The following is a 24,011-nucleotide window of genomic DNA, read 5'->3' on the forward strand; positions in this document are numbered from 1 at the left end:
TTCTTGTCGTGGGCTGTGGAGCTCTCCGAGGCCGGGCGCCTGCCTCCAGGCCCCGGGTCCCCAGCAGGTCCCTGAGGGCCTCTGATCGGGCCCCTGGTCGGGCCCTGAGGTCCTCTGATCGGGGTTTGCTGCTTGTTCCACGACCGAGGCTTCAAACCAGAGGAGGCCGTGCTTTTTGAGGGTAGCGCCCCTCAACGTTGGGACTCTCTCCCTTTGGAGTTGAGATCGTTGTGTAATTTGTCTGTTTCTGTGTTATTTCTGTTTTTATTGTGTTTTTTATGTGTGCATGTATGTTTATGATCATCTACCTCTATCAAGCACTTTGTGACGCCCCTGCTCTTGAAAGGTGCCATGCAAAGGAAGTTACCTGCTTATTTACTTTCTCACTAAAAAAGTAGTTAGGGAGCCATTTTGAACTTGTTTATTTTACCCGGTCATTTCGCAAGCTTTTCCGATTTTTCCTGGGGTGGCCGTGCACGTGGCCGTGGCCGTGCACGTGGGATCCACTGAGAGCTGCGATGGCCCACAGTCCCCTTCTCAGCCCAGCTGATTGGATACCCTGCCCCCCTGTGGCCAATCAGAGCAGTGCTGAGGAAATGGGTTCTAGAGGGGAAGACACCTTTATTTTCTCCTCCTTCTCTCCACCTCTTCTCATCTCTTCCTCTCCTTTCCTCCTCCTCCTCTTCCCCGTGCTCCTGTCCTCCTCTCCTCTCCTCCCTTTTCCTCTCCTCCTCTCCTCTCCCTTCCTCACGTCTTTCTCCCCTCCTTTTCTGCTCCTCCTCCCATTTCTTCCCCCTCTCTCCCCATCTCCTCTCTTCCTCTCCTCTCTTCACCTCCTTTCTCCTCTCTTCATCTCCCCTCCTTCCCCTCTCTCCTCCTCTCCTCCTCCCTCCGGTTTGTCATCCCTCCAACAGCTGTTTTCTAGGTCATGAAAAACCGTTTATGAATAATAAACAGATGTCGCTGGAAATGGAATTATTTATAGAAGCTCTGACACGTGCGCTTTCTCTCCCTCCTCCTTTCTCCCTCGATCCCCCTCTCTCTGATACTATTATACTTGTATTATTCTAAAATAACAATGAATACTGCCGAGGGTTATGTACAGCATATTCTATTGTTCAACAATAGTAATTCTTATTATATTTTCATATTCTTATGTACAGTTCTACTGACAATAGATATAATCATTATTATTAATGATAATAATAATAATAATAATAATTATTATTATTATTAATGATGATAATAATAATAATTATTAATGATAATAATAATAATTATTATTATTAATGATGATAATAATAATAATTATTATTAATGATAATAATAATAATTATTATTATACAAATGCTGGGTATTAGAAAATTAAATATACTTTAATAACTATTCTAATGCTACTACATTTGTATAGACTCAACATATGTATTCAACGGCTACAGTATAATGACAAATAACCGTCCATTTCTATTCATCGTTATATTCTTATGGTAAAACAGACGTGTCAATAAAGCTCTCGTTTGAATTGAAAAGAGACAGAGACAAAAGAGAGAAACATGAAAAGAGAATGAGATGAAGAGAGAGAGAGAGAGAGAGAGAGAGAGACGGATACTTCAGGCGCTGAAAATACACAAGGTCATCGGGACGGAGTACTGACACACACACACACACACACACACACACACACACACACACAGACCATAATAACCCTGCACTCCGTACATTAAGTAATCCTCTGCAGTGTTATAATCTGCTGTTTGACGGATTAAAGAGTTGTTTTAAATATAATATTAATATTAAACAGCGTAGTCGTCTGCTTTCATCGGAACATCAAGATTTGAGTGTGTGTGCACGTGCGTGCGTGCGTGCACGCTTGTGAGGACCGCTCCCCGAATTGACTTTCTTAGTTTAGAAGTGCACAAAGAACACGGGTCCTCACTTACCAGGTGTATTTACTCAGACCTCACTTGATACCAAGAATGTGTGTGTAGAGTATGTGTGTGTTCTGCCTGCAACATGTGACATCATATACAGTACAGTAGATATTTATACTAATGAGAATGATGTATACTACTAATAAATTGAAGAGTTATTGAGGAGTTATTGAGTTTAACCTCTTATGGGATTTAAGCAAATAAACCGAACGCTTTATCTGTCACTAAACTGCTCCATCTCTTGATCTCTGCCTCTCTCTCTCCTCGGATTAAAGGATGACCTGCAGTCTGAGCAGAGAGAGAAATTACCCGCAAATCAAAGGATTAGGGTGTGTGTGTGTGTGTGTGTGTGTGTGTGTGTGTGTGTGTGTGTGTGTGTGTGTGTGTGTGTACTTGTGAGGGCCTGTGTGTGATTAACTATTAATAACACTACAACAGCGTCCTCTTAACTTTTATGATGTGGGAAATGAAACAAGTAGAACAAGCTAAGACCAGGAGGTGTTTCGCTTTAAACTTAAGTTAAATGTGAAATAAAATATTAGATCAAAAATAATATCAATGCTATGTTCTCAACCCCAAAATATTGTGATGTTTTTCATATGAAGACATCCAATCAAAAGCTACAATATTCTTGTATTTGATTCTGGGTTCCACTACAAGCTGGGACTCTTAATCTCCATTTATTTTTATTTTTGTAATAACCAGATGAACTTAATTAAATTACTATAAACATTCACACACTGTTCTGAATTCACAGACCATTAAATTGACGCTTGGAAAAAAAATGAACGGAACCTATTTCCCGTTATTGATCGTCCCGTTAAAACCGGACGAGTCCTCCGTTGTAAGTCCTCTGTAGCGGCACAAGACGGCGCCATTGTTAACAGACAGTTTATAACGGATTGTTCGGAAATACCTGACCCCTGGTCACTGATGTTGACCAATCAGAATCCAGGATTTCAGGATAATGTTTATTGATAGTATGTACTCATAGCATGCATTATGTATGTGTATTCATGTTTTTATTGTTGTCTCTGCAGGGCTCTGTACACTTATGAAGGAGACAGTAATGACCTGATGCTCGCTGCATCAGGAGGTCAGTTCCACTGCTTCTCCTCCGTCCTCCCTCCACCCCCCTCTCTCTGATACTATCATACTTGTATTATTTAAAATAATAATGAATACTGCCGAGCGTTATGTACAGCGTATTTTACTATTCTACAATAGTAATTCTTATTATATTAATTTCATATTCTTACGTACAGTTCTACTGATAATAGATATAATAATTATTATTATTATTGATGATAATGATAATAATAATAATTATTATTATAATTATTATTATTATACACATTTTTAGTATATTAATATTCATTAGATATACTATTATTTATCTGTAGAATTTATAAACAAAATACCATAAACGTCACTGTGATGAAAAAGAAGCAGTTTGATGAGCTCTCTCTCTCTCTCTCTCTCTCTCTCTCTCTCTCCACCCCTCCCTCCGTCCATCCAGGTGGAGGTCTAGCAGAGATCTCTCTTTCCTTCGACAGCTCCTCCGTGATGTACGGCTTCTGCAGCCTGAAGGAGGCGACGGCCGCTCTCCCTCGCTACGTCCTCGTCAACTGGGTGAGGAACCTCCCCCCTCTGGTGGAACCTCCGCCCTCTGGTGGAACCCCTCCCCGTCCGGAGGAACCTCCCCCCTCTGGAGGAACCTCCACCTTGTCTGAAGGAACACCCCCCTGGTAGAACCTCCCCGCTGGTGGAACCTCCGCCTCTGGAGAAACACCCCCTGTTGGAATCGTCCCCCTCCTCCTCTCTCTGGAGGAACCTCCACCTTGTCTGAAGGAACACCTCCCTCCCCCCTTTTGATCTCAGGGGATTCATTGCTAGAAAAGCATGTCATCTTATTTTAGCATTCACATAAACTACTGCTATCTCCCTCCCTCCCTCCTTTCCTTCTCTCCCTCCCTCCCTCCTTTCCTTCCCTCCTTCCCTCCCTCCCTCCATCCCTCCTTCCCTCCCTCCCTCCCTTCCCTCCCTCCTTCCCTTCTCTCCCTCCCTCCCTCCCTCCCTCAGGTGGGCGAGGACGTGGCTGATGCCAGGAAGTGTGCGTGTGCCAGCCATGTTGCCACCATCGCAGAGTTCTTTCAGGTCAGAACGGAGATGATGTCACTTCATGTCAGCGCTTAGATGATGTCACTTCCTGTCCTGCGCCAACTTTGAGTGGTTGCCAAACCGTGAACATTCTATAATTCAGTGATATTGATCCAATATAATGATGATGATCCATATTACAGGGTCGGTCGTGAGGGGCAATCAGATGGTCTGCTTATGATGACCGTTGCCACGGGCGACAGCGTCTCCGCCTGGATTGGCGTCACTCCGCCCACACGCTACTGCTAATGCTAGCAGGTGGTGCCATCTGGTGACGTTACATAGAAACTACAACGGAAGCCTGAGTCCTGTTAAACATTAATAACAATAAATAGTTTATTATGGCGTGATACCGGACCTGGTCTCCCTGTCGGGCTGTACCTTATACTTTAAATATTGTTAATATTCTCACTTCCCAGGTGGAAGTTTCTAAACATACTTGGTTTTGGTTTTGTTTTTTTTTAACATATGAAAAATGTGGTTTCTCATGGCAACTGGCAACCAGTCACTGTCTGGCCATGGACAGAATTGAACACAATGCTTTAGCTCAAACCCAAACAAGCTGCTGATCAGCCACATTCATTCACTCCCCCTCCCTGTCTCCCTCCCTCCCTGTCTCTCTCTCTCTCTCTCCCTGTCTCCCTGTCTCCCTCCCTCCCTGTCTCTCTCTCTCTCTCTCTCTCTCTCTCTCTCTCTCTCTCTCTCTCTCTCTCTCTCTCTCTCTCTCTCTCTCCCCCTCCCCGTCTCTCTCTCTCTCCGCCCTCCAGGGTGTGGACGTCATCATCAACGCCAGCAGCGTGGAGGACATCGACCCGGCGGCCATCGGACAGAGACTGAGCAACGGGACGACGGCGAGTCCGGTCCTGAGCCGCCTCCGAACCAAAGAAGAGGAGAGAGGAGGAGAACATGTGGTGAGGGGGGAGAGGAGGAGAGAGGAGGAGAACATGTGGTGAGGGGGGGAGAGGAGGAGAGGGAGGAGGAGAACATGTGGTGAGGGGGGGAGAGGAGGAGAGGGAGGAGGAGAACATGTGGTGAGGGGGGGAGAGGAGGAGAGGGAGGAGGAGAACATGTGGTGAGGGGGGGAGAGGAGGAGAGAGGAGGAGAACATGTGGTGAGGGGGGGAGAGGAGGAGAGGGAGGAGGAGAACATGTGGTGAGGGGGAGAGAGGAGGAGAGAGGAGGAGAACATGTTGTGAGGGGGGGAGAGGAGGAGAGGGAGGAGGAGAACATGTGGTGAGGGGGGGAGAGGAGGAGAGGGAGGAGGAGAACATGTGGTGAGGGGGGGAGAGGAGGAGAGGGAGGAGGAGAACATGTGGTGAGGGGGGGGGGGGATTTGTCATCAGCTCAGCTCTTTCAGTTTGGAGTCACTGCTGTGAGTCACTGAGGCAGCTGCTGAAAGAGATACTACACTAAATACTACTACTATAACACTAAATACTACTACGATTACACAAAATACTACTACTATAACACTTAATCCTACTACTATAACACTAAATCCTACTACAACACTAAATACTACTATGATTACACTAAATACCACTACAATTACACTAAATACTATTACTATAACACTAAATACTACTACTATAACACTAAATACTACTATGATTACACTAAATACTACTACTATTACACTAATACTACTAATATTACACTAAATACCACTACTATTACACTAAATACTACTACTATAACACGAAATACTACTACTATAACACGAAATACTACTATGATTACACTAAATACTACTATGATTACACTAAATACTACCACTATTACACTAAATACTACTACTATAACACTAAATACTACTACTATAATACTAAATATGACTAATATTACACTAAATACTACTACTATTACACAAAATACTACTACTATTACACTAAATACCACTACTATTACACTAAACACTACTACCATTTCACTAAATACTACTACTATTACACTAAATACTACTACTATAACACTAAATAATACTATGATTACACTAAATACTAATATGATTACACTAAATACTACTACAATTACACTACATACTACTACAATTACACTAAATACTACTACTATAATACTAAATATGACTACTATTACACTAAATATGACTACTATAACACTAAATACTACTACTATAATACTAAATACTACTACTATAACACTAAATACTACTTCTATTACACTAAATACTACTACTATAACACTAAATACTACTACTATAATACTAAATACTACTACTATAACACTAAATACTACTTCTATTACACTAAATACTACTACTATAACACTAAATACTACTATTATAACACTAAATACTACTACTACAATACTAAATACTACTACTATAACACGAAATACTACTTCTATTACACTAAATAATACTACTATAATACTAAATACGACTACCATAATACCAAATAATACTACTAGAACAATAAATACTACTTCTATAATACTAGATACTACCTCTAAAATACTAGATACTACTTCTATGACACTAGATACTACCTCTATAACACAAGATACTTCTTCTATAATACTAGATACTACTTCTATGACACTAGATACTACCTGTAATACTGGACACTACCAAAGGGGATGGTAGCTCAGGAGGTAGAGCTGGTCGTCTAGTACTCTAAGGGTTGCTGGTTCCATCCCAGGCTCCTCCTGCTAGCATGCTGTAGTGTCCTTGAGCAAGACACTTGGCCCCTGATGGCCCCTGATGGCCCCTGATGGCCCCTGATGGCCCCTGATGGCCCCTGATGGCCCCTGATGGCCCCTGATGGCCCCTGATGGCTGCGTCCGTCGCTGTTTGAATAATTCTATGAATATCCAAAGCATTGAATAATGCTTTGGATAAAAGCTTCTGCTAAATGTAATGTAAACTACCTCTATAATACTAGATACATCTCTATAATACTAGATGCTACATGCCTATAAAACTAGATACTACCACTCTTTAATACTAAATACTACTTCTCTATAATATTAGGTACTACCTCTATAATATTAGATACTACATCTCTCAATACTACATCTCTCCTCTCTCTCTCTCTCTCCAGGGCACCGTCTACCAGAAGACCAATGCAGAGATTGAGATGAAGAAAATCAACAGAGAGGAATTCTGGGAACAGGCCAAGGTAAAGAAGGACGGATGAAAAGAAAGAAGGAAAGAAAGAAAGGATGGAGAGAGCGAGAGAGAGAGAGACTTAATGGACAAAAAAATGTGTGTGTGTGTGTGTGTGTGTGTGTGTGTGTGTGTGTGTGTGTGTGTGTGTGTGTGTGTGTGTGTGTGTGTGTGTGTGCGCGCGCAGAGAGAGGAGGAGCTGAGGAAGGAGGACGAGCGGAGGAGAGTGGCGGAGGAGCGTCAGCGTTTCGAGGAAGAAAGGATGGAGCTGGAGAGGAAGGAGCAGGAGGAGAGAGAGAGGAGGTATAGAGAGAGGGAGCAGCAGATCGAGGAGCACAGGTACACACACTAATACACACTGAGACGCACACACTAATACAGGCTGACGCCGATACACACACACACACTAATACACACTGAGACGCACACACAAATACAGGCTGACGCCGATACACACACACACACTAATACACACTGAGACGCACACACTAATACAAGCTGACGCCAATACACACACACACACACACTAATACACACTGATACACACACACTAATACACGCTGACACCGATACACACACACACACACACACACACACACTAATACACACTGATACACACACACTTACTTACTTAGTCTTACTTACACACTGATACACACACACACACGCTAATACACACTGATACACACACACTAATACACACTGTTTAATACACTGATACACACCAAGTATTATACACACTAAAACACCCTGATAGAGACACTTGAGTAATACACACTGAAACACACAAACTGATACGCACTGATACACACACACCAATACACACTGATGCACACACACTAATACACACTGATACACACACACTAATACGCACTGATACACACACGCTAATACACACTGATACACACACTAATACACACTGTTTAATACACTGATACACACCAAGTGTTATACACACTAAAACACCCTGATAGAGACACTGAGTAATACACACTGAAACACACAAACTGATACGCACTGATACACACACACGAATGCACACCGATACACACACACTAATACACACTGATACACACACGCTTATACACACTGATACACACACTAATACACACTGACACACACACACTAATACGCACTGACACACACACACTAATACGCACTGATACACACACACTAATACACACTGAGGACTACACACAGTGATACACACACACACACTAATAATCAGTGGTACTGGTGCGTGTGTGTGTGTGTGTGTGTGTACTTGCAGGAAGAAGATGCTGGAGGATGAAGAGGCCAAGGAGCGGTTGCAGAACCAGCCGACGGTGGTGAGAGGAAGCATCGCTAGGAAATAGATCTGAGTGGAAAATGGATGAATGACCTCGTTGATGAGCAGCACCAGGTGGTTCCTCTCCGCTGGAAACGGGGCTGAGAGCTGGGAGCAGCTGCAGCCGCCGAGCCCAGGGAGCGTGGGGTCCATGGCGCCGACTGTGGCGCTATGACCCAGAGGAACCTACGTTCACACATCCGAAGCAAATGGCAAACAAAGAATGACAAATATAACATGAACTTAAAATACGTAAAAAAAACAGATATATCTATATATATATATATATATATATATATATATATACACACACACATACATACAGACACGTGTAATAATCTCTCCCTCTCTCTCCCTCGCCCCCCTCTCTCTCTCTTTCGCTCAGGTGGCCGAGCCGAGCTACGAGGACCCGAATCAGGAGAAGAAGGAATCTGAGGTAGAGGTGCGTCGTTGGCATACAGACAGGCAGAGAGCGAGAGCGAGAGACAGACAGGCAGGCAGACGGGCAGACAGGTAGGGAGACAGACAGACAGACGGGACAGGCAGCGAGAGACGGGCAGCCAGAGAGAGAGGGAGAGAGAGGGAGAGAGAGACGGACGGACAGGTAGAGAGAGACAGGGAGTCGGGCCGACAGAGACAGACAGACAGACAGGCAGGCAGACAGACAGGCGGGCAGGCAGTAGGTGGGATGGTGTTTTGTACGGTACATGTCATTCAGTGTACAGCTAGAGGGCGACAGTCAGACAGATTCAATGTTGGGCTTCAGTGTGTGTTTGTGTGTTCTGTGTTAGTGGGACACTGTGAACGCTGACCTACTTCTACACACACACAGACACACACACACACACACACACACACACACACACACACACACACACACACACTGCCAGAGTAGGGTGGGTGTGGGTGTGGGTGTGTGTTTGTGCATGTGTATGTGTTTGTTTGTGAAACATTTGTAAATTGTGATGGTGTTGTTGCAAGGTAAAGCTGTTTATCTGAGTATAATGTGTGTGTGCGTGTGTGTCCCCAGGAGGCGAAGGCCATCATCGCTCAGCGCTCGGGGAACCCTCGCGAGTTCTTCAAGCAGAAGGAGCGGGCGCAGGCCGTCGACTCGTCGCCCGTCGCCGTGCACCGCACCGGTAAGGCTGGGCTCAGTGGGGGCGTGAAGCCGGCTCGGTTAGAGTAACCCCGGGGCCGCACCGCCGGGGCCACGTCGGCGTCGCGTCGGCTCGGCGGGTCGGGGGTTTGCCGGCGGAAAACAGGGGCGTAGCTTCCCCCAGAGCTCCATTCAAAAAGATGCACTTAGTGAAAATATTGGATGACCAAGCCCGGGTGTGCATCACCCGCATGGATGACATCGCTGATGCAGCTGGTCCCGATGGGGATTACGGAGTGCAATACTTTTCCCCCCCGCAACAAATCAAACCTCACCTACGTGAGAGAAAACATCATCATTCCGGCGGGAAAACAAATGTTGTACCCGGGAATAGACTTCAGATGGGACTTCCCACTCGGGGGGGGGGGGGTTGTCCTGAATTCCCGGTTGCATTTCAGTTGTGTTTGCCTTGTCTCAGTCGGGCACCTTTAAGGGCGTCCGGCTGGGTCCGAGGGTCCCAGCGCCCTCCCAGCGCCGTGGGCATCCCCGCCAACGTGAAATGTAAACGTTGAACCTCAAACGCTCAACCTCAGAAAGGGCTCTCAACCGCGTTGACGGACAAATTGAAAGTGCGTGGGAAAGCGTGACGCCGACGTGGCGCTTCTGGTGCGGTCCGGCGGTTCGAGCCCGGCTCAGCGAGAGGCGGAGCCGGAGGCCGGCGGGAGGAGGCAGGAACTTTTTAGAAGTGAAGGGAGGTCGAGGCCTTCCCGGTCCACCTCGACCCGTCCTTTTCTCCCTTCCTTTCTCCGTTTTTGTACATTTTGTGTATTTTAGCTATTTCTGACGACTGGACCGTGGACTGTTGCTGCGGGCGGCCATTTGCTGCCGGGCCACAAGAAGTTGGGTGGGGGGGGGATACTTTCAGAAGCGATCTGCTGAGCTGCTCTGCAGCAGCAGGAAACGGAGTAAATTAGATACATCTACAATAAAAACACACTGTTTTTATTTGCTTTGTTTGGAGGTAAGATCGCTCTGATGGGAGCTGAAGATATCTTTTTGCTCCGCAATACTCGCAGCCCCGCTGGTCACCGTGTTTTCGTTATTATGAATTTATTTTACATGAAATACACACACAGGCTACAATTAAATGGGAAACGCCCCATGAAACATAATGGAAACGAAACATAAAAAAGCCTGACAGTAGCCTGTCGGGCGCTTGTCTACAGAGCCCGGCGGCCGGCCTCACAGCACCGCGGTGGTGCAACGTCAGACTGCGGAACCAGCCTCCACCGGGTGGAGCTCCGGGAATCCTCGTCCGCCGTGGTTGAATTCCACTCGGGATTTGTGAACTCGGGAGCGATGTTTCTCCTCCTGTCTGTGGCTGCTGGCGGAGAGCTCCTAGACAAAACCTGGAAAGAGGTTCTGATTCCCAGGACCACGGACACAATCCGGTCGTTGGTTTAATATCTGCACATGGAGGACGTGGCCCTGCAGGACTCTCAGTAGAAACCAGCTCTTTGTAGCATCGTCGTGTTCCAGAACGAGGCGGATGCAACTAAAACTAAACTACACTAAACTCACCCAAAGGTCCAGTTCATCGAATCTGAGCAGTTATGCTTAAAGAATCCAGGTCAAGAAAGTCAAAATCCACTCCGGGATTTAGAGTCAACCAATCGAAGGCTGATTAGCATCGGCCCAGAGGTCGTCGGTGCAGGCAGCGAGCGCAAACAGGCGGAAGCGGGACTTTCGCCGCCCGGACACGTAGAGCAGCAGCGCACCGGACACATATGACATCACTTCCTCCAGACGCAGGGGTTCCAAAACCCCACGTGGAATAACTCCACCCGGGGTGAACGCCTCCGCCTCCGCCTTCCTTCCTCCAGTCTTCTGAGAGCGCTCGGCTTCTCCTCCTCCTTCATCCCTTCCTTCACGGGGGGGGGGGGGCTTCTAGTTTGAAAGGACGGGGAGAGCAGGAAACTGACGCATTTCTACTTCCTCTGCATGCCGCGGTGACCGGGCGCTAACCAAAGTCTTCTTCCCTTTTCTGTCCTTCTTCCCTTCTCTCTCTCTGGATTCCATCCCTCCTTCTGGGATTTCTTGACCATCCGTGCACCCCTCCCTCCACCGCTGTCTGTCTTCATGCCTTTGTTCTTTACATTTCATTCCTTCCTTTGTTCGTTCATTTGTTCATTCATTCATTCATTCATTCATTCATTCATTCATTCATTCATTCATTCATTCATTTCTTTATTCCTTCCTTCATTCATCCGTTCATTCGTTCATTTTAACTCATTGGTTCATGAGTCTCTTCCCTCCTTACTAACTGGACTCCACCTTTTACCCACAACGCTTTTCACCTCACGCTGCTCTACTCTTGGACTCCCCTCTCTCTCTCTCTCTCTCTCTCTCTTTTTTTCTGTCTGTCCGTCAACCTCTCTCGTCCGTCTTCCCCGCGTCTCCGTGTCCACTTGCACGTGTGTGTGTGTGTGTGTGTGTGTGTGTGTGCGCGCCTGCGTCCTACGTCCTGTCTTTCGTCTGCCAGGCCGCCTGGACAGTCCCTTCTTGAAGCAGCAGGGTCTCAGTCCCAGCGTTCCCAGTCCCTCCCACCGGGGGGCGTCGCCCCTCCCAACCCAGACACACGCACGGACACAGCAGCCGTGCGCTGCCGCCGGTAGGTACAGGGAGCAGGGTGGAGGACCTAAAAGAGGACAGGCTGCGAGGTGACAGGGGTGGCTTTGGACAGACCACCCCCAACCCCCCGAAACCAGGGCCGTGGAGCCGCTGCAGCTCTGGACCCGGGGTTCTAGATCTGCAGCTCTGGACCCGGGGTTCTAGATCTGCAGCTCTGGACCCGAGGCTCTAGACCTGCAGATCTGGACCTGTCGCACTAGACCTGCAGCTCTGGACCCGTGGCTCCAGATCTGAAGGTCTAGAGCTGCGAGCGACTTCTGGGTATAGGTGCAAACACCTTGACGACTCGTCCTTATCTCACTCATCCCCTCTCATTCATTCATCAATACTATTGACCCCCTCCCCGACTACCAGCACATCCATATATTCATATTGATCACTTCCTCGGACCTAAATATCCAAATACCTCCAAAACACCCCAAACCCCGCAGTAGAACCACCAGACCCCCCATCTTTCTCCCTGGGACAGTCCTCTACATGAAGCGGACGTGCCCGTCGGCAGCCATTTTGGCCCGGTTCGTGGCCATTTCGATCCCCCCCACCCCGCCCAAAGCTTAAACCCGCACCGCTCTTCTCTCGCCGGAGAACGTTTCCGCCAAAAGCTCCCACCTCGGCGGCGACTCTGAGAGTTTCCGCTCCTCACTCACTCTCACGGGCCCATCGCTCTCCCGTCGAGATGAGCTCACAGCGAGGCGCCGCTTCCCGCCGCGCTCAGCGGTTGCCCGCGGACAATAAATTCGGAAAACGGGAACAGAACCCTCCCTTTGTCGCTTGCACATCTCGGCGGCGTCTCCCTGCCCAGGCCGACCGGGAGCGGGGGGCCCCTGGGGAGAGGGGGGCCCCTGGGGAGTGGAGGGAGCTGCGTTTAGGTCGGCGTGAGGGTTCAGATGGCGTTCCTTCTGCACCTGAACCCAGGTCAGACAGATCCAGCCCCAGGATCACCGCCACGCGTGGGTGTCGTCAAACCTCCCCGTGTCGAGTCGGCGTCCGAGCGTCGCCCGACGGGGACGGCGGTAGTCACGTCTCCCGTGTGATGTCACGGGAAGTGTTATGGAACTCCAGCCGTGCGGGGCTTAGGGTTCACCGGAGTGAGCGGATGTTCCATGTCTCCATCAGATAGAGAAAGATAATAAGTAATAACCACGGTCCACCCTCAGGAATTCGAAACCGTCGCTACAAACCCTGTCGCCGAACGCCGCGGATCGACCTCCAACCCCTTGTGCGCGCTCGTCTTAGACAATCATTCGCTTTCTTTGCCTGCTCTTTGCTGCGCTAACGTCCTGCGTCACCTGCAGGATCGTCTCTCCGCCGCTAAAACACACGGCTGGCGCTAATGTGAGTGTGTGTGTGTGTGTGTGGGTGCGTGTGTGTGTGTGTGTGTGTGTGTGTGTGTGTGGGTGGGTGTGTGTTGTGGGTGGGTGTGGGTGGGTGTTGGTGTGTGCACGGCGTCGCTAGGCTGCTGCTCGCCGTGTGCTCCTGTCTCCTGTGGGCCCCGTGTGTGACCTCCCATAGATATGACCTTATATGGTCACGTGCCCTTTGACCTTGTCAAGCGTGTCGCCGTTGTCGTGCCGTGGTGTCGTTGAATGTCCTCCTCCGGTTTGTGATTGGTGGGTTTTGTTCACAACGGGCGGGGCGAGGGCGGGGGCCGGTTTAAAGCCGTTCCTCATAACAGTTGAATGTCCCCTTTGGAAGTACAGTGCAGTACATTTTCAAAATTTTAAGGAGAACGCTGGTATTTCTTTTGTTTGCCAAAACCTTGTTTTTCGATTAATGGCTTCAATACGGTCATGAACCCACATGTAGGTTCATGACCGTATTGAAGCTGTTCTCCCAATTCTGAGCTTTCCTTTAAATTTCTCTCTCGAACCGATTCCTTTAACAATTAAATGAAACCAAAAAAACAAACATTTCAATGAAATCCCTTCAACGTAGCTGGCTACCCTAGCCCCGCCCCCCGCTGAGCTGTGATTGGTGGATCGGCGTCCTCCGTCTCCACCGTCTTCTCCGTCTCCTTCCGTCCCTGGTGGATGTTGCGTTTTGTCGTCTCCCCGTTCTCTCTTTCCCCGCAGGAGCCGAGCTCTGATTTGGGATTTCTTATCCGTAGACAGTTTTAAGAAGCTTTCCTGGAGATTTCCCGGACTCCGGAGACGGCGCCGCGCCTGCTGCTTGTCACTGATTGGCTGCTGTGAATGTGATGTCGTGATCATGGTTCTCAACGTGTAGTGAAGTGAAGAGTCCCAGTCAAGAGACGTCAGATGAACGTTTTGTTTGTTTTGTAACTCGGCTTTGGCTCCAACTGGACGCATGGCTGCTGATTCTTGAAAAGTTTTTGATATTTATACATGTTTTCGTGTGTGTGTGTGTGTGTGTGTGTGTGTGAAGCGGTGGTCTGGGTGAACCACGGGGCGGTTTGGCAGACGGGGTCTCATCTAAAACAGTACGTAGATAATCCTGCTTAAACGCGTCTACAGCCTCAAAATAGTTGTCGATGACGAAGTGTGAGACTGAGGTGGTCGTCACACCTGTCTGGTCCTGGCGCAGGTTATTGTCAAGATCCACCTGGAAGGACACACCCGTCCATCCATAGATGCCTCCGGCCCGGCGTCATTTGAGCTTCACTCAGACCTGGATGAGCTCTTTCTTATGTTTTTATTTTCTTATTTTCTTGTTTTCTGGAAGTCAGATTTTTTTTTTAAACCAAGTCTGAGAATTTCAGTCCAGATTAAAAATGTGATTTAGTCTAAGATGAGAGCTAAACTGTGTCTGCGACACCGCTCCTATTACTACTACAAGTAGACTGCTGTCACCACCCACACGTGGACCAACCAAACTATACATATATATATGTGTGTGTGTGTGTGTGTGTGTGCTTGTGTGTATATATATATATATATATATATATATATATATATGTATGGATATATGCATCTGTATATATGTGTGTGTGTGTGTGTGTGTGTGTGTGTATATATACTATATGTATGGATATATGCATCTGTATATATGTGTGTGTGTGTGTGTGTGTGTGTGTGTGCTTGTGTATATATATATATATATATATATATATATGTGTGTGTGTGTGTGTGTGTGTGTGTGTGTGTACATATATATGTATGGATATATGCATCCGTATATATATGTGTGTGTGTGTGTGTGTGTGTGTGTGTGTGTGTGTGTGTATATATGTATGTGTATGTGTGTATTTATGTATGTGTGTATATATATAAATATATATGTGTGCGTGTATATATATATATATATATATATATAAATCAACGGTGGAAGTAAACAGTGTGAATGATCTGGCAACAGCCTGTCAGGTCCTTCATCACTGGACATGAATGATGACGTGGTCGATGTGAGTTTTGTGCGATGTTGGATGTGAAGGAAGCCTCCAGCCTGTGTTGTTGACATCCTGCAGGAACCACAGGCTCATCATCATGAAAAAGCTTTTAACTGTAGTGTGGGGTTAGGGTGGGGTGAGGGGTTAGGGTGGGGTGAGGCATTACGGTGGGGTTAGGGTGGGGATAAGGGTGTGGGGTTAGGGTGGGGTGTGGGGTTAGGGTGGGGTGTGGGGTTAGGGTGTGGTGTGGGGTTAGGGTGGGGTGTGGGGTTATGGTGCGTTGTGGGGTTAGGGTGGGGTGGAGGGTCAGGGGGGCTAGTGATGCTTCACCCGTTCACACTTTGCTACTTTCCCTGGAAACTTCAGACGACGACGACGGAGAAGCCAGCGCAGAGCGCAACATGGCCGCCGTGTCGCCCATCCCCAAGATAGTGACCATGCCCGTCAAGGACGAGGAGTGCAGCAGGAACGAGTGGGGTACATACTACATACTACACTACACACTACCTGCTACATACTACACACTACACACTGAACACTAACCACTACATACCACACACTACATACTACACACTACATACTACATTACATACTACACATTCTACATACTACACTCTACAAATTACACGACACAGTTTCTCCGACCACGCGCCACCCAAGTGTCGTGTACAGGTTCCTCCGGCACAGAGACACAGAAGACGGGGTTGTAGACACCAGTTAATTGTAGAGAGGAGGCTAGGTGGAGGTAGCCAGGAGCAGATAGACATGTCATGACAGGGATCCTCTACCCTGAGTGAGTGTGGGGATGGAGGTTTTACCTGTTGCTCGTTAGACCAACCAACGAGCAACAGGTATGCAGCCACCCTGACCCAATCACCTAGATCCAGGTCAGGTGTGGCTGCTCAAACCATCCCATAACTACACACTACACTACACACTACACTATACACTACACGACATACTACACTCAACACTACATACTGCACTCCACACGGCATACTACATGCTACATACTACACATTACATAGTACACTACAGACAATACATCCTATACGCTACATACTACACAATTCAAAGGACACACTATACTCTACATACTACGCTACACACTACATTCTACATGCTACACGCTAGACACTAGATACTACATACCACACACTACATACTACACACTACGTACTACATGCCACATACTACACACTACATATGACATGTTAGAGACTACTCACTACTTACTACACCACACACTACATACTACATGTTACGTACCACATGTTACATACTACATACTGCATATTACACTACAAGCAATACATACTACACGCTACATTCTACATACTACATACTACATATGACACTATACGCTACACACTACACACAGCACACTACATACCGCACTACACACTAAATACTACACGCTACAATCTACATGCTACACACTAGATACTACATACTACACACTGCATATGACATGCTAGAGACTACTCACTACTTACTACACTACATACTACACGCTACATACTACACAGTCATGTAGCCGTTCTCTTTCAGCACGTTATTATGGCGACGCTGCATAGAAACCTCTCACAGTTTAGTGTTTCACCAGATGTACCACGTCATCCTGGTACTTTTCACATACTTTTGTTTGCATACTGTGGTTCCAAACATACAAAAAACGTTCACATGCTAATGTGGCGTTTTAAATAGTATGCATGTAAATTGTATGCTAATATTATTTCCCATCAGGCATTGGGGCGAAGCCGGCCCAGCAGCCCCCGGTCCAAGACTCAAACCCCACCCGGCCCGTCCAGACCGTGGCCCCCCAGGCTCGCGAGGCCCCCGAAGCCCCCGTTTGGGGCTCCGGGACCGACACTTTGCTCGACCTATGGGACAGCAGCCCTGCGCCCAGCTCCGCCCCTAGCACCGCCCCCTCCCACCTGGTGGACCTGACGGGCGACGGCGGCGGCGACGTCCCGCAACCGGGGGGTGCCAGCCGCCCCCAGCCGCTGCTCAGCTTCGACGACATGATGGAGGGGTCGATGTGCTCGGGCCCCGGGGCCGAGGATGAGCCTGGCAGCCTGGTGGACGTGATGGGAGGCGACCAGATGACCCTGAGCTACCAGCATGCCCTGCAGCATGCGGCTGGGGAAGGGGCAGAGCAAGAGGACGGACAACTGCTGCTGAACGGAGAGACTCTGCTGCTGAAGGAGGGGACACAGGTCACAAATACATATCATATTTATATAAATACTATTTCAACTAGATTATGTTGTATTATGCTATATTATATATTATTCTATATAATATTATGTGGTATTCTACATTATACTATAAGGCGTTATATTCTGTTATAGTTTATTATATTATATTATGATTCCCTTTATTTATCATTATATTCCCTTTGACTTTCAGCACAAACTTAAATTCATTTCATTGCTGCTGTATTTCCGAGGGTCTGTTACCATGGTAACTCTCATGATGCCGTACTTGCATATTAAAGTGTGTGTGTTTGTGTGTGTGTGTGTGTGTGTGTGTGTGCAGGCCAGCGAGGGTTACTTTAGCCAATCACAGGAGGAGGAGTTTGGCCAATCAGAGGAGAGCTCGGCGAAGCCGACGCCCGTTTTCTACAACAAGCCGCCAGGTGAAGTCTCCTCAGACACTAGATGTGTATTGTGTTACGTGAAGACTGTTTGTAGTTTACTATTTTACTATAGTTTACTACTACTACTAGTTTATAATATAGTATATACAGTATAACATCAGATTCCATCAGTTTAGAGCTTAAAAACTGATCTGGGAGTTTGGACGTCAGCACATTTTCACCTGAACAGAATAAAAGTGTCGAAGAGAAGTCAACTACCAGAGTACTAACACTGTGATAACACAAGTACCACAGTACCACTGTAATAACTCTGTACTGTGTGCGCGCAGAGATTGACATCACGTGCTGGGACACGGACCCCGTGGTGGACGACGAGGACGACTGAGCGCCGCGCATTCGGCCGCCCCACCAACCCCCGTCCCCGTCCCCGTCCCCGAAACGCCATTTTCTACAAAACAGAAAAGTTTGAATCAGAGTCTGAATTCGAGCGTCCGGAAGGTTCCATTCAAAGTTTTAAATCCTCTTTGTGTATTTCTCGTTTTATTTATTTGTTTTCATTTTTGCTATGCAGATACAGGGGACCATCGTGTGTGTGTGTGTGTGTGTGTGTGTGTGTGTGTGTGTGTGTGTGTGTGTGTGTGTGTGTGTGTGTCCTGTCCATCCCCGTCCCAGCTCCCTCCTCACTCTACCTACTGGTGTCTCGCGTGCAGTTATTTGTCGCCACGGAATCGGCGTGCACGCTCCCCGCCGCACCCAGCGCTTTAACCACTATGAAGCCGTTTCCAGGCCACCGTCGTAACACGCTCTAACGTCTAACCAGTGTATCCCAAATATCATCACCCGGGTTATTATGGGATGTTGTAATACTGAAACATCCAATAATATTCTAACTGGAACGTTTACGTGTTTGTGAATTCCCTCTCGGTTCAAACGGAGGAGAATCATCCCGCCCTCCTCCTCGGGGGCCCTTCCTTTTCCCCCCGTCGCCACGGTAACCATGCCGCTCCTCGCGCCCTGCCCCCCTCCCTCCCCTCAAGCCTTTTTAAATTCGGCCCCAAAACGCTCGTCGGTCGCCGGGTCCAAAAAAGCTGAACAAATCCCGCACCGATGCGCTAAATATGCTGACCCGCGAGGTTCCAGCGAGGTGGTGCGGGCGGCGGCCACCGGGGGGGCGGCGTCGGAGTGATCAGATGGCGGCGACGCGAGGGATGAGAGAAGGAGGGAAGGGAGGCGCCTCATCGCCACCCGGAGAGGCGGAGGGAGGGAGCCATGGAGGACGTTAAAAGTTTGAAAAAGCACCTTCCCCTTTGGGTCACCACCCCGTCCCCTCCGCCCGTCACACTCACTTCTCCCCGAAAGAACTTTGAAAGACGTTTGTTTCCGTGCCAAGTGTCGAGCGTTTGAGTTTACCCTCATCAGCTGGATGTGTGTGTGTTTGTGTGTGTGTGTGCGCCCGTGTGTTTATTTCTACTTTCTGGAACGTTGAGGAACTCTTTTATTTCACTATCAGCGGCTGCGGTTTGAGTATTTTATTTTATTTTTTATCTTTCTATTTTTCTTTTTTTCTTTTTTTAATTCCTGTAAAAATCCGACCCTTGGCAATAATACCTGTACGTACATTAGAGAGACTGTGGTTTCTTTTTTTTTTTTTTTAGAATTAGTTGACGGTGTCAAGAGGCTTTATTTATACCTTTGTATTTAACCTAGCAGCCATTTTAGCGCTGACGTGGCTTTAGCTTCTGACTTGGTGGATTTTAACGGGAGCGCACGTCGTTAAGAGCGGCTCATCAACAACAAACTCCACCTTTTATTTGCTTGATAAGTGTCTCGTATCCCATGTCTCACCCCACCAGAGTTTGAAGGAAAAGGAAGCAAACTGCCGATGGAGGCCCACGTTGCATTTGAAGAAAATAAAGGTTGATTGAAGGAAATTTGAAGGAGGTTTTTACATTTTAGTCTTGAGCGTTTCACCCGTACTCCCGTCGGTGAAATGCGTAAGTCATTGCGATTTTTGAGCCGAATCTGGTGCGTCCGAGGTTGTTTGAGGGGTCGGCAGCGTGCCTTGATGGGGTTCCCCCCATTTTCCAGTCGCTGACAGAAAGCCGGGCCTGAATATTCAAACTAAACAACGAGGGGAAAACAACAACCAGTAAATCGAGTGAAACCACTGCGCCGCTTTGAAACGCCTTTTATTCCAAGCTGCAGTTCCCTCGGCCGCCACCGGAGGTCGCCTGCTGCTCTACCTCCGCTCTGCCTCCTCTGTTCTCGCTCTTCTTCTCTTAATCACTTTTTTAGTCTCTGACGCTCAGTGGAGACGTAGCATCCACAGCGACTTCACATCGGAATTCAGTTCAGTCTCTGACATCTGTAGCACTTTCTGATGTTTGGAGCAGATCCTTCCCTCTGACAGGCTGGGGACTGTCCTACATGGTGTCCTGAAGAACGTCCTAGAACGTCATATAGCGTCCTAGAACGTCCTGAGAACGTCCTAGAACGTCATATAGCGTCCTAGAATGTCCTAGAACGTCCTGAGAACGTCCTAGAACGTCATATAGCGTCCTAGAATGTCCTAGAACGTCCTGAGAACGTCCTAGAACGTCATATAGCATCCTAGAACGTCCTAGAACGTCATATAGCGTCCTAGAATGTCCTAGAACGTCCTGAGAACGTCCTAGAACGTCCTATGGCGTCCTACTGTAGAACATTCTATAGTGTCATAGAAAGTCCTAGAATATCCTAGAAAGTCCCATAGTGCCCTAGAACGTCATATAGCGTCCTAGAATGTCCAAGAACGTCCTAGAACATCATATAGCGTCCTACAACTTCCTATGGCGTCCTACTGTAGAACATTCTATAGTCATAGAAAGTCCCATAGTGTCCTAGAATGTCCTATAGCATCCTAGAGCATCTTATAACGTCTTGTAATGTTCTATATAGCGTCCGAGAACATCTTCGAACGTCCTAGAACATCCTATAGCCTCTTAGAACTTCCTATGGCGTCCTACTGTAGAACGTCCTGTAGTGTCATAGAAAGCCCTAGAATATCCTAGAACGTTCCATAGTGTCCTAGAACCTGCTAAAGGGTCCTAGAACCTCCTATAGGGTCCTAGAACCTCCTTTAGTGTCCTAGAACCTCCTATAGTGTCCTAGAACCTCCTATAGGGTCCTAGAACATCCCATAGTGTCCTAGAACCTCCTATAGGGTCCTAGAACGTCCTATAGGGTCCTAGACATCCCATAGTGTCCTAGAACCTCCTATAGGGTCCTAGAACGTCCGACAGCATCCCAGAACATCCTCAAATGTCCTAGAACCTCCTAGGACACCTGCTCTGACAGGACGGTGAAATTCTAGTCCAGTAAAGCCTGTGAAGTTTACTTTGAATGAATTTCACTCGAGTTAGAAAGACAAAACGGCCTTTTTTTAAATTATTATTATTATTGTTATTATTATTATTTTATTTATTTTTAATTTTTTTCTAAAATCCCCTTCGATTCTCCAACGTCCGGAAGCTTCTGGAAAGGCCAAGGACGCTTCCTGGTCGAGCAGCAGCAGCGGTGACACCGAGCTTTCTGAGGAGTTTTAGATTCCTGCTCCAGAGACGTGAAGGAGGCGCTTAGAGATAAAAAAAAAATATATATATAAAAATAAAGATTAATAAACCTCCCCCAGGACCGCGAGTCATGGTGATTTACCATTTTATTGTCTAAATGAACGATGCTGGGAAGATGTAAACCAGAGTATTTCACTTGGAACGTCCTATAACGTACTATAACACCATAGAAGGTCCTACAGCAACTTAGAACCTCCCGTCGCCTCCTGCGACGTCGACTGAAATACAAGGAGTTGTTTTTTTCTCCGATATCATCGAATTATTGGACTCAAGTTGATCTTAAAATACGATTATAAATCGATACGTTTTGCGTACTTCATGTTTCCATCTGGCCTGGAGCGCCGTGGGAATCAAACCCCCAACGTTCACTGAGTTAGTGCCTTGCTCAAGGGGCCGAGCCCCCGGATTCAGACGTCTGCTACGGGAGCTCGAAAATGTCTCTCAACCCGTTTGTTACTTAATTAGGAAGATGAATCCAGCAGAAAGGAGGAGGTTTTAAGGCGGACATTCATTTTTATAGAATAGTATTTTTTGTATTTTTGTATATTTGTTTATTATTTTCTCCTGTTGCAAGAAATATTTCGAGTTAACAGCTGAGATAAATGTATTTTCTTAAGCCGTCAGTGCTGAACTGGTCTGGATAAGGGTTCTAGTGACCGAACGATGAATTCTCCTAAAATGAACCTGTTTTATGGAGAATAAAACTGCTTTTACTTTAAGAAGCGCTTTGTGGCACCGCTGCTGCAGCTCGCCAGGAACCCGTTGCCATGGAGATTCCGTCCTCCGGTTCCAAATTTTTCGAATCCAGATTCTGATCCTTTCGCCATCCAATCGCAAGATATCAGCGTTTTGTTTCGGCTTCTCAAACAAAGTCATTTTTTTCTCCCTTTTTGTTTTGTTTTCTTTGTTTTTTGTTTTTTTGTGGATCATGTCGCCACGGTGAGTAGCTATAGCAACATTGAGCAATAAAACAGAATTAAAAGATCCAAACAGAACCTGTCGTTTTTCCATGTAAATAAGCTTTGACAGACTGCGTTCAATAATCCTTATTGTAAAACGAGGACATTAATATTATTAATATTATTGTTATGATCGACTTTGAGAGGAATCCTCCGTTGAAGCCTTTCCTCCGAGGGTTTGATGGATCCGGTGTGTTGTGGTGCCTCCGGTGGCCACTAGGTGGCGCTGTGTGCAGTTGGCTGCTGAGCTGATTCTCGGGCTTCGATAATAAAACTCTGCGCTCCGGTGTTGTTCCATATTTAATCCGCTGTGCAGCGTTTAGGAGTAGGGGCGGAATCCTGTGTTTTATATTTAATATTTAATCTGATTTGATATTTAATCTGATAGCTAGACATCCCTCCTCTCCCCAAACCAGACGCCGTCGTCCCCGAAACCTCCCCCCACGGATTCTAACCTTCCTGTTTGTTATTGTTTGGTGAGAAACGCTGTGTCCGGAACGGCACGCCGACACAATAACATAGGGCCCGACAATAACGGTTGCCCAGTTGCCTCAGCCGACCACATTTTATGTGACTAGGACTCTGGTTGCCCAGTCATCGACCACTTTTCATGCGTTGAATAAAAAGATAAGCACAGTTTGCCTCCACGTTGAAACCTCCACCAAGGAAAAGGAATCCAAAATCATGTTGAGACATGGATTGTTTTGTGATTATAGGACATTATCACAATTCAGCCGTCATTTTGTCCGTCCGGGCAACCGACAGCTGCTTGGATGGTCGGCAATTTGTCAACCTAGAACCTTGTTAATCTAGAAGTTAGTGTCGGGCCCTCTGGCATAGTACGGCAAACTAATGTTCAGCATGTCCAAAACCATAATAGTATGGGAAGCATACCAGGATGACTTACTACATCCGGTGAAATAACGTGCGCAAACACGGCACGCGACGCCGGCATGCATATCCCATAATGCATTGCGTCCGGACGCAGCCTGGATCTCCCGACTGAGCAACTTCCTGCTCGAGACCCCCCTCCCTGCAGTATCTTGACCCACCACTACTACCACTGCTCTGATGGTACAAATACTACTACTACTAATACTACTACTACTACTACTACCTTCTACCCTTGAAACAAGGGCTAGTTTTTTCTCCTCCTCCTCTC

General features: G+C 47.1%; 1 protein-coding gene across 1 annotated transcript; it reads left to right on the plus strand.

Annotated features, from left to right (window-relative positions):
* The first annotated feature begins 2,971 nt into the window (after positions 1–2,971).
* Positions 2,972–18,723, plus strand: dbn1 (drebrin 1). The gene is made up of 14 exons (XM_080013315.1): positions 2,972–3,027; positions 3,451–3,563; positions 4,014–4,088; positions 4,859–5,002; positions 7,153–7,230; positions 7,405–7,556; positions 8,488–8,545; positions 8,930–8,986; positions 9,575–9,683; positions 12,183–12,311; positions 16,044–16,154; positions 17,424–17,896; positions 18,219–18,318; positions 18,609–18,723. The coding sequence occupies exons 1-14, from the start codon at positions 3,009–3,011 to the stop codon at positions 18,662–18,664; spliced, it is 1,674 nt and encodes a 557-aa protein (XP_079869441.1). The 5' UTR covers positions 2,972–3,008; the 3' UTR covers positions 18,665–18,723.
* Positions 18,724–24,011: the final 5,288 nt, after the last annotated feature.

This window comes from Zeus faber (genome assembly GCF_960531495.2).
Source record: "Zeus faber genome assembly, chromosome: 14".
NCBI lineage: Eukaryota > Metazoa > Chordata > Actinopteri > Zeiformes > Zeidae > Zeus > Zeus faber.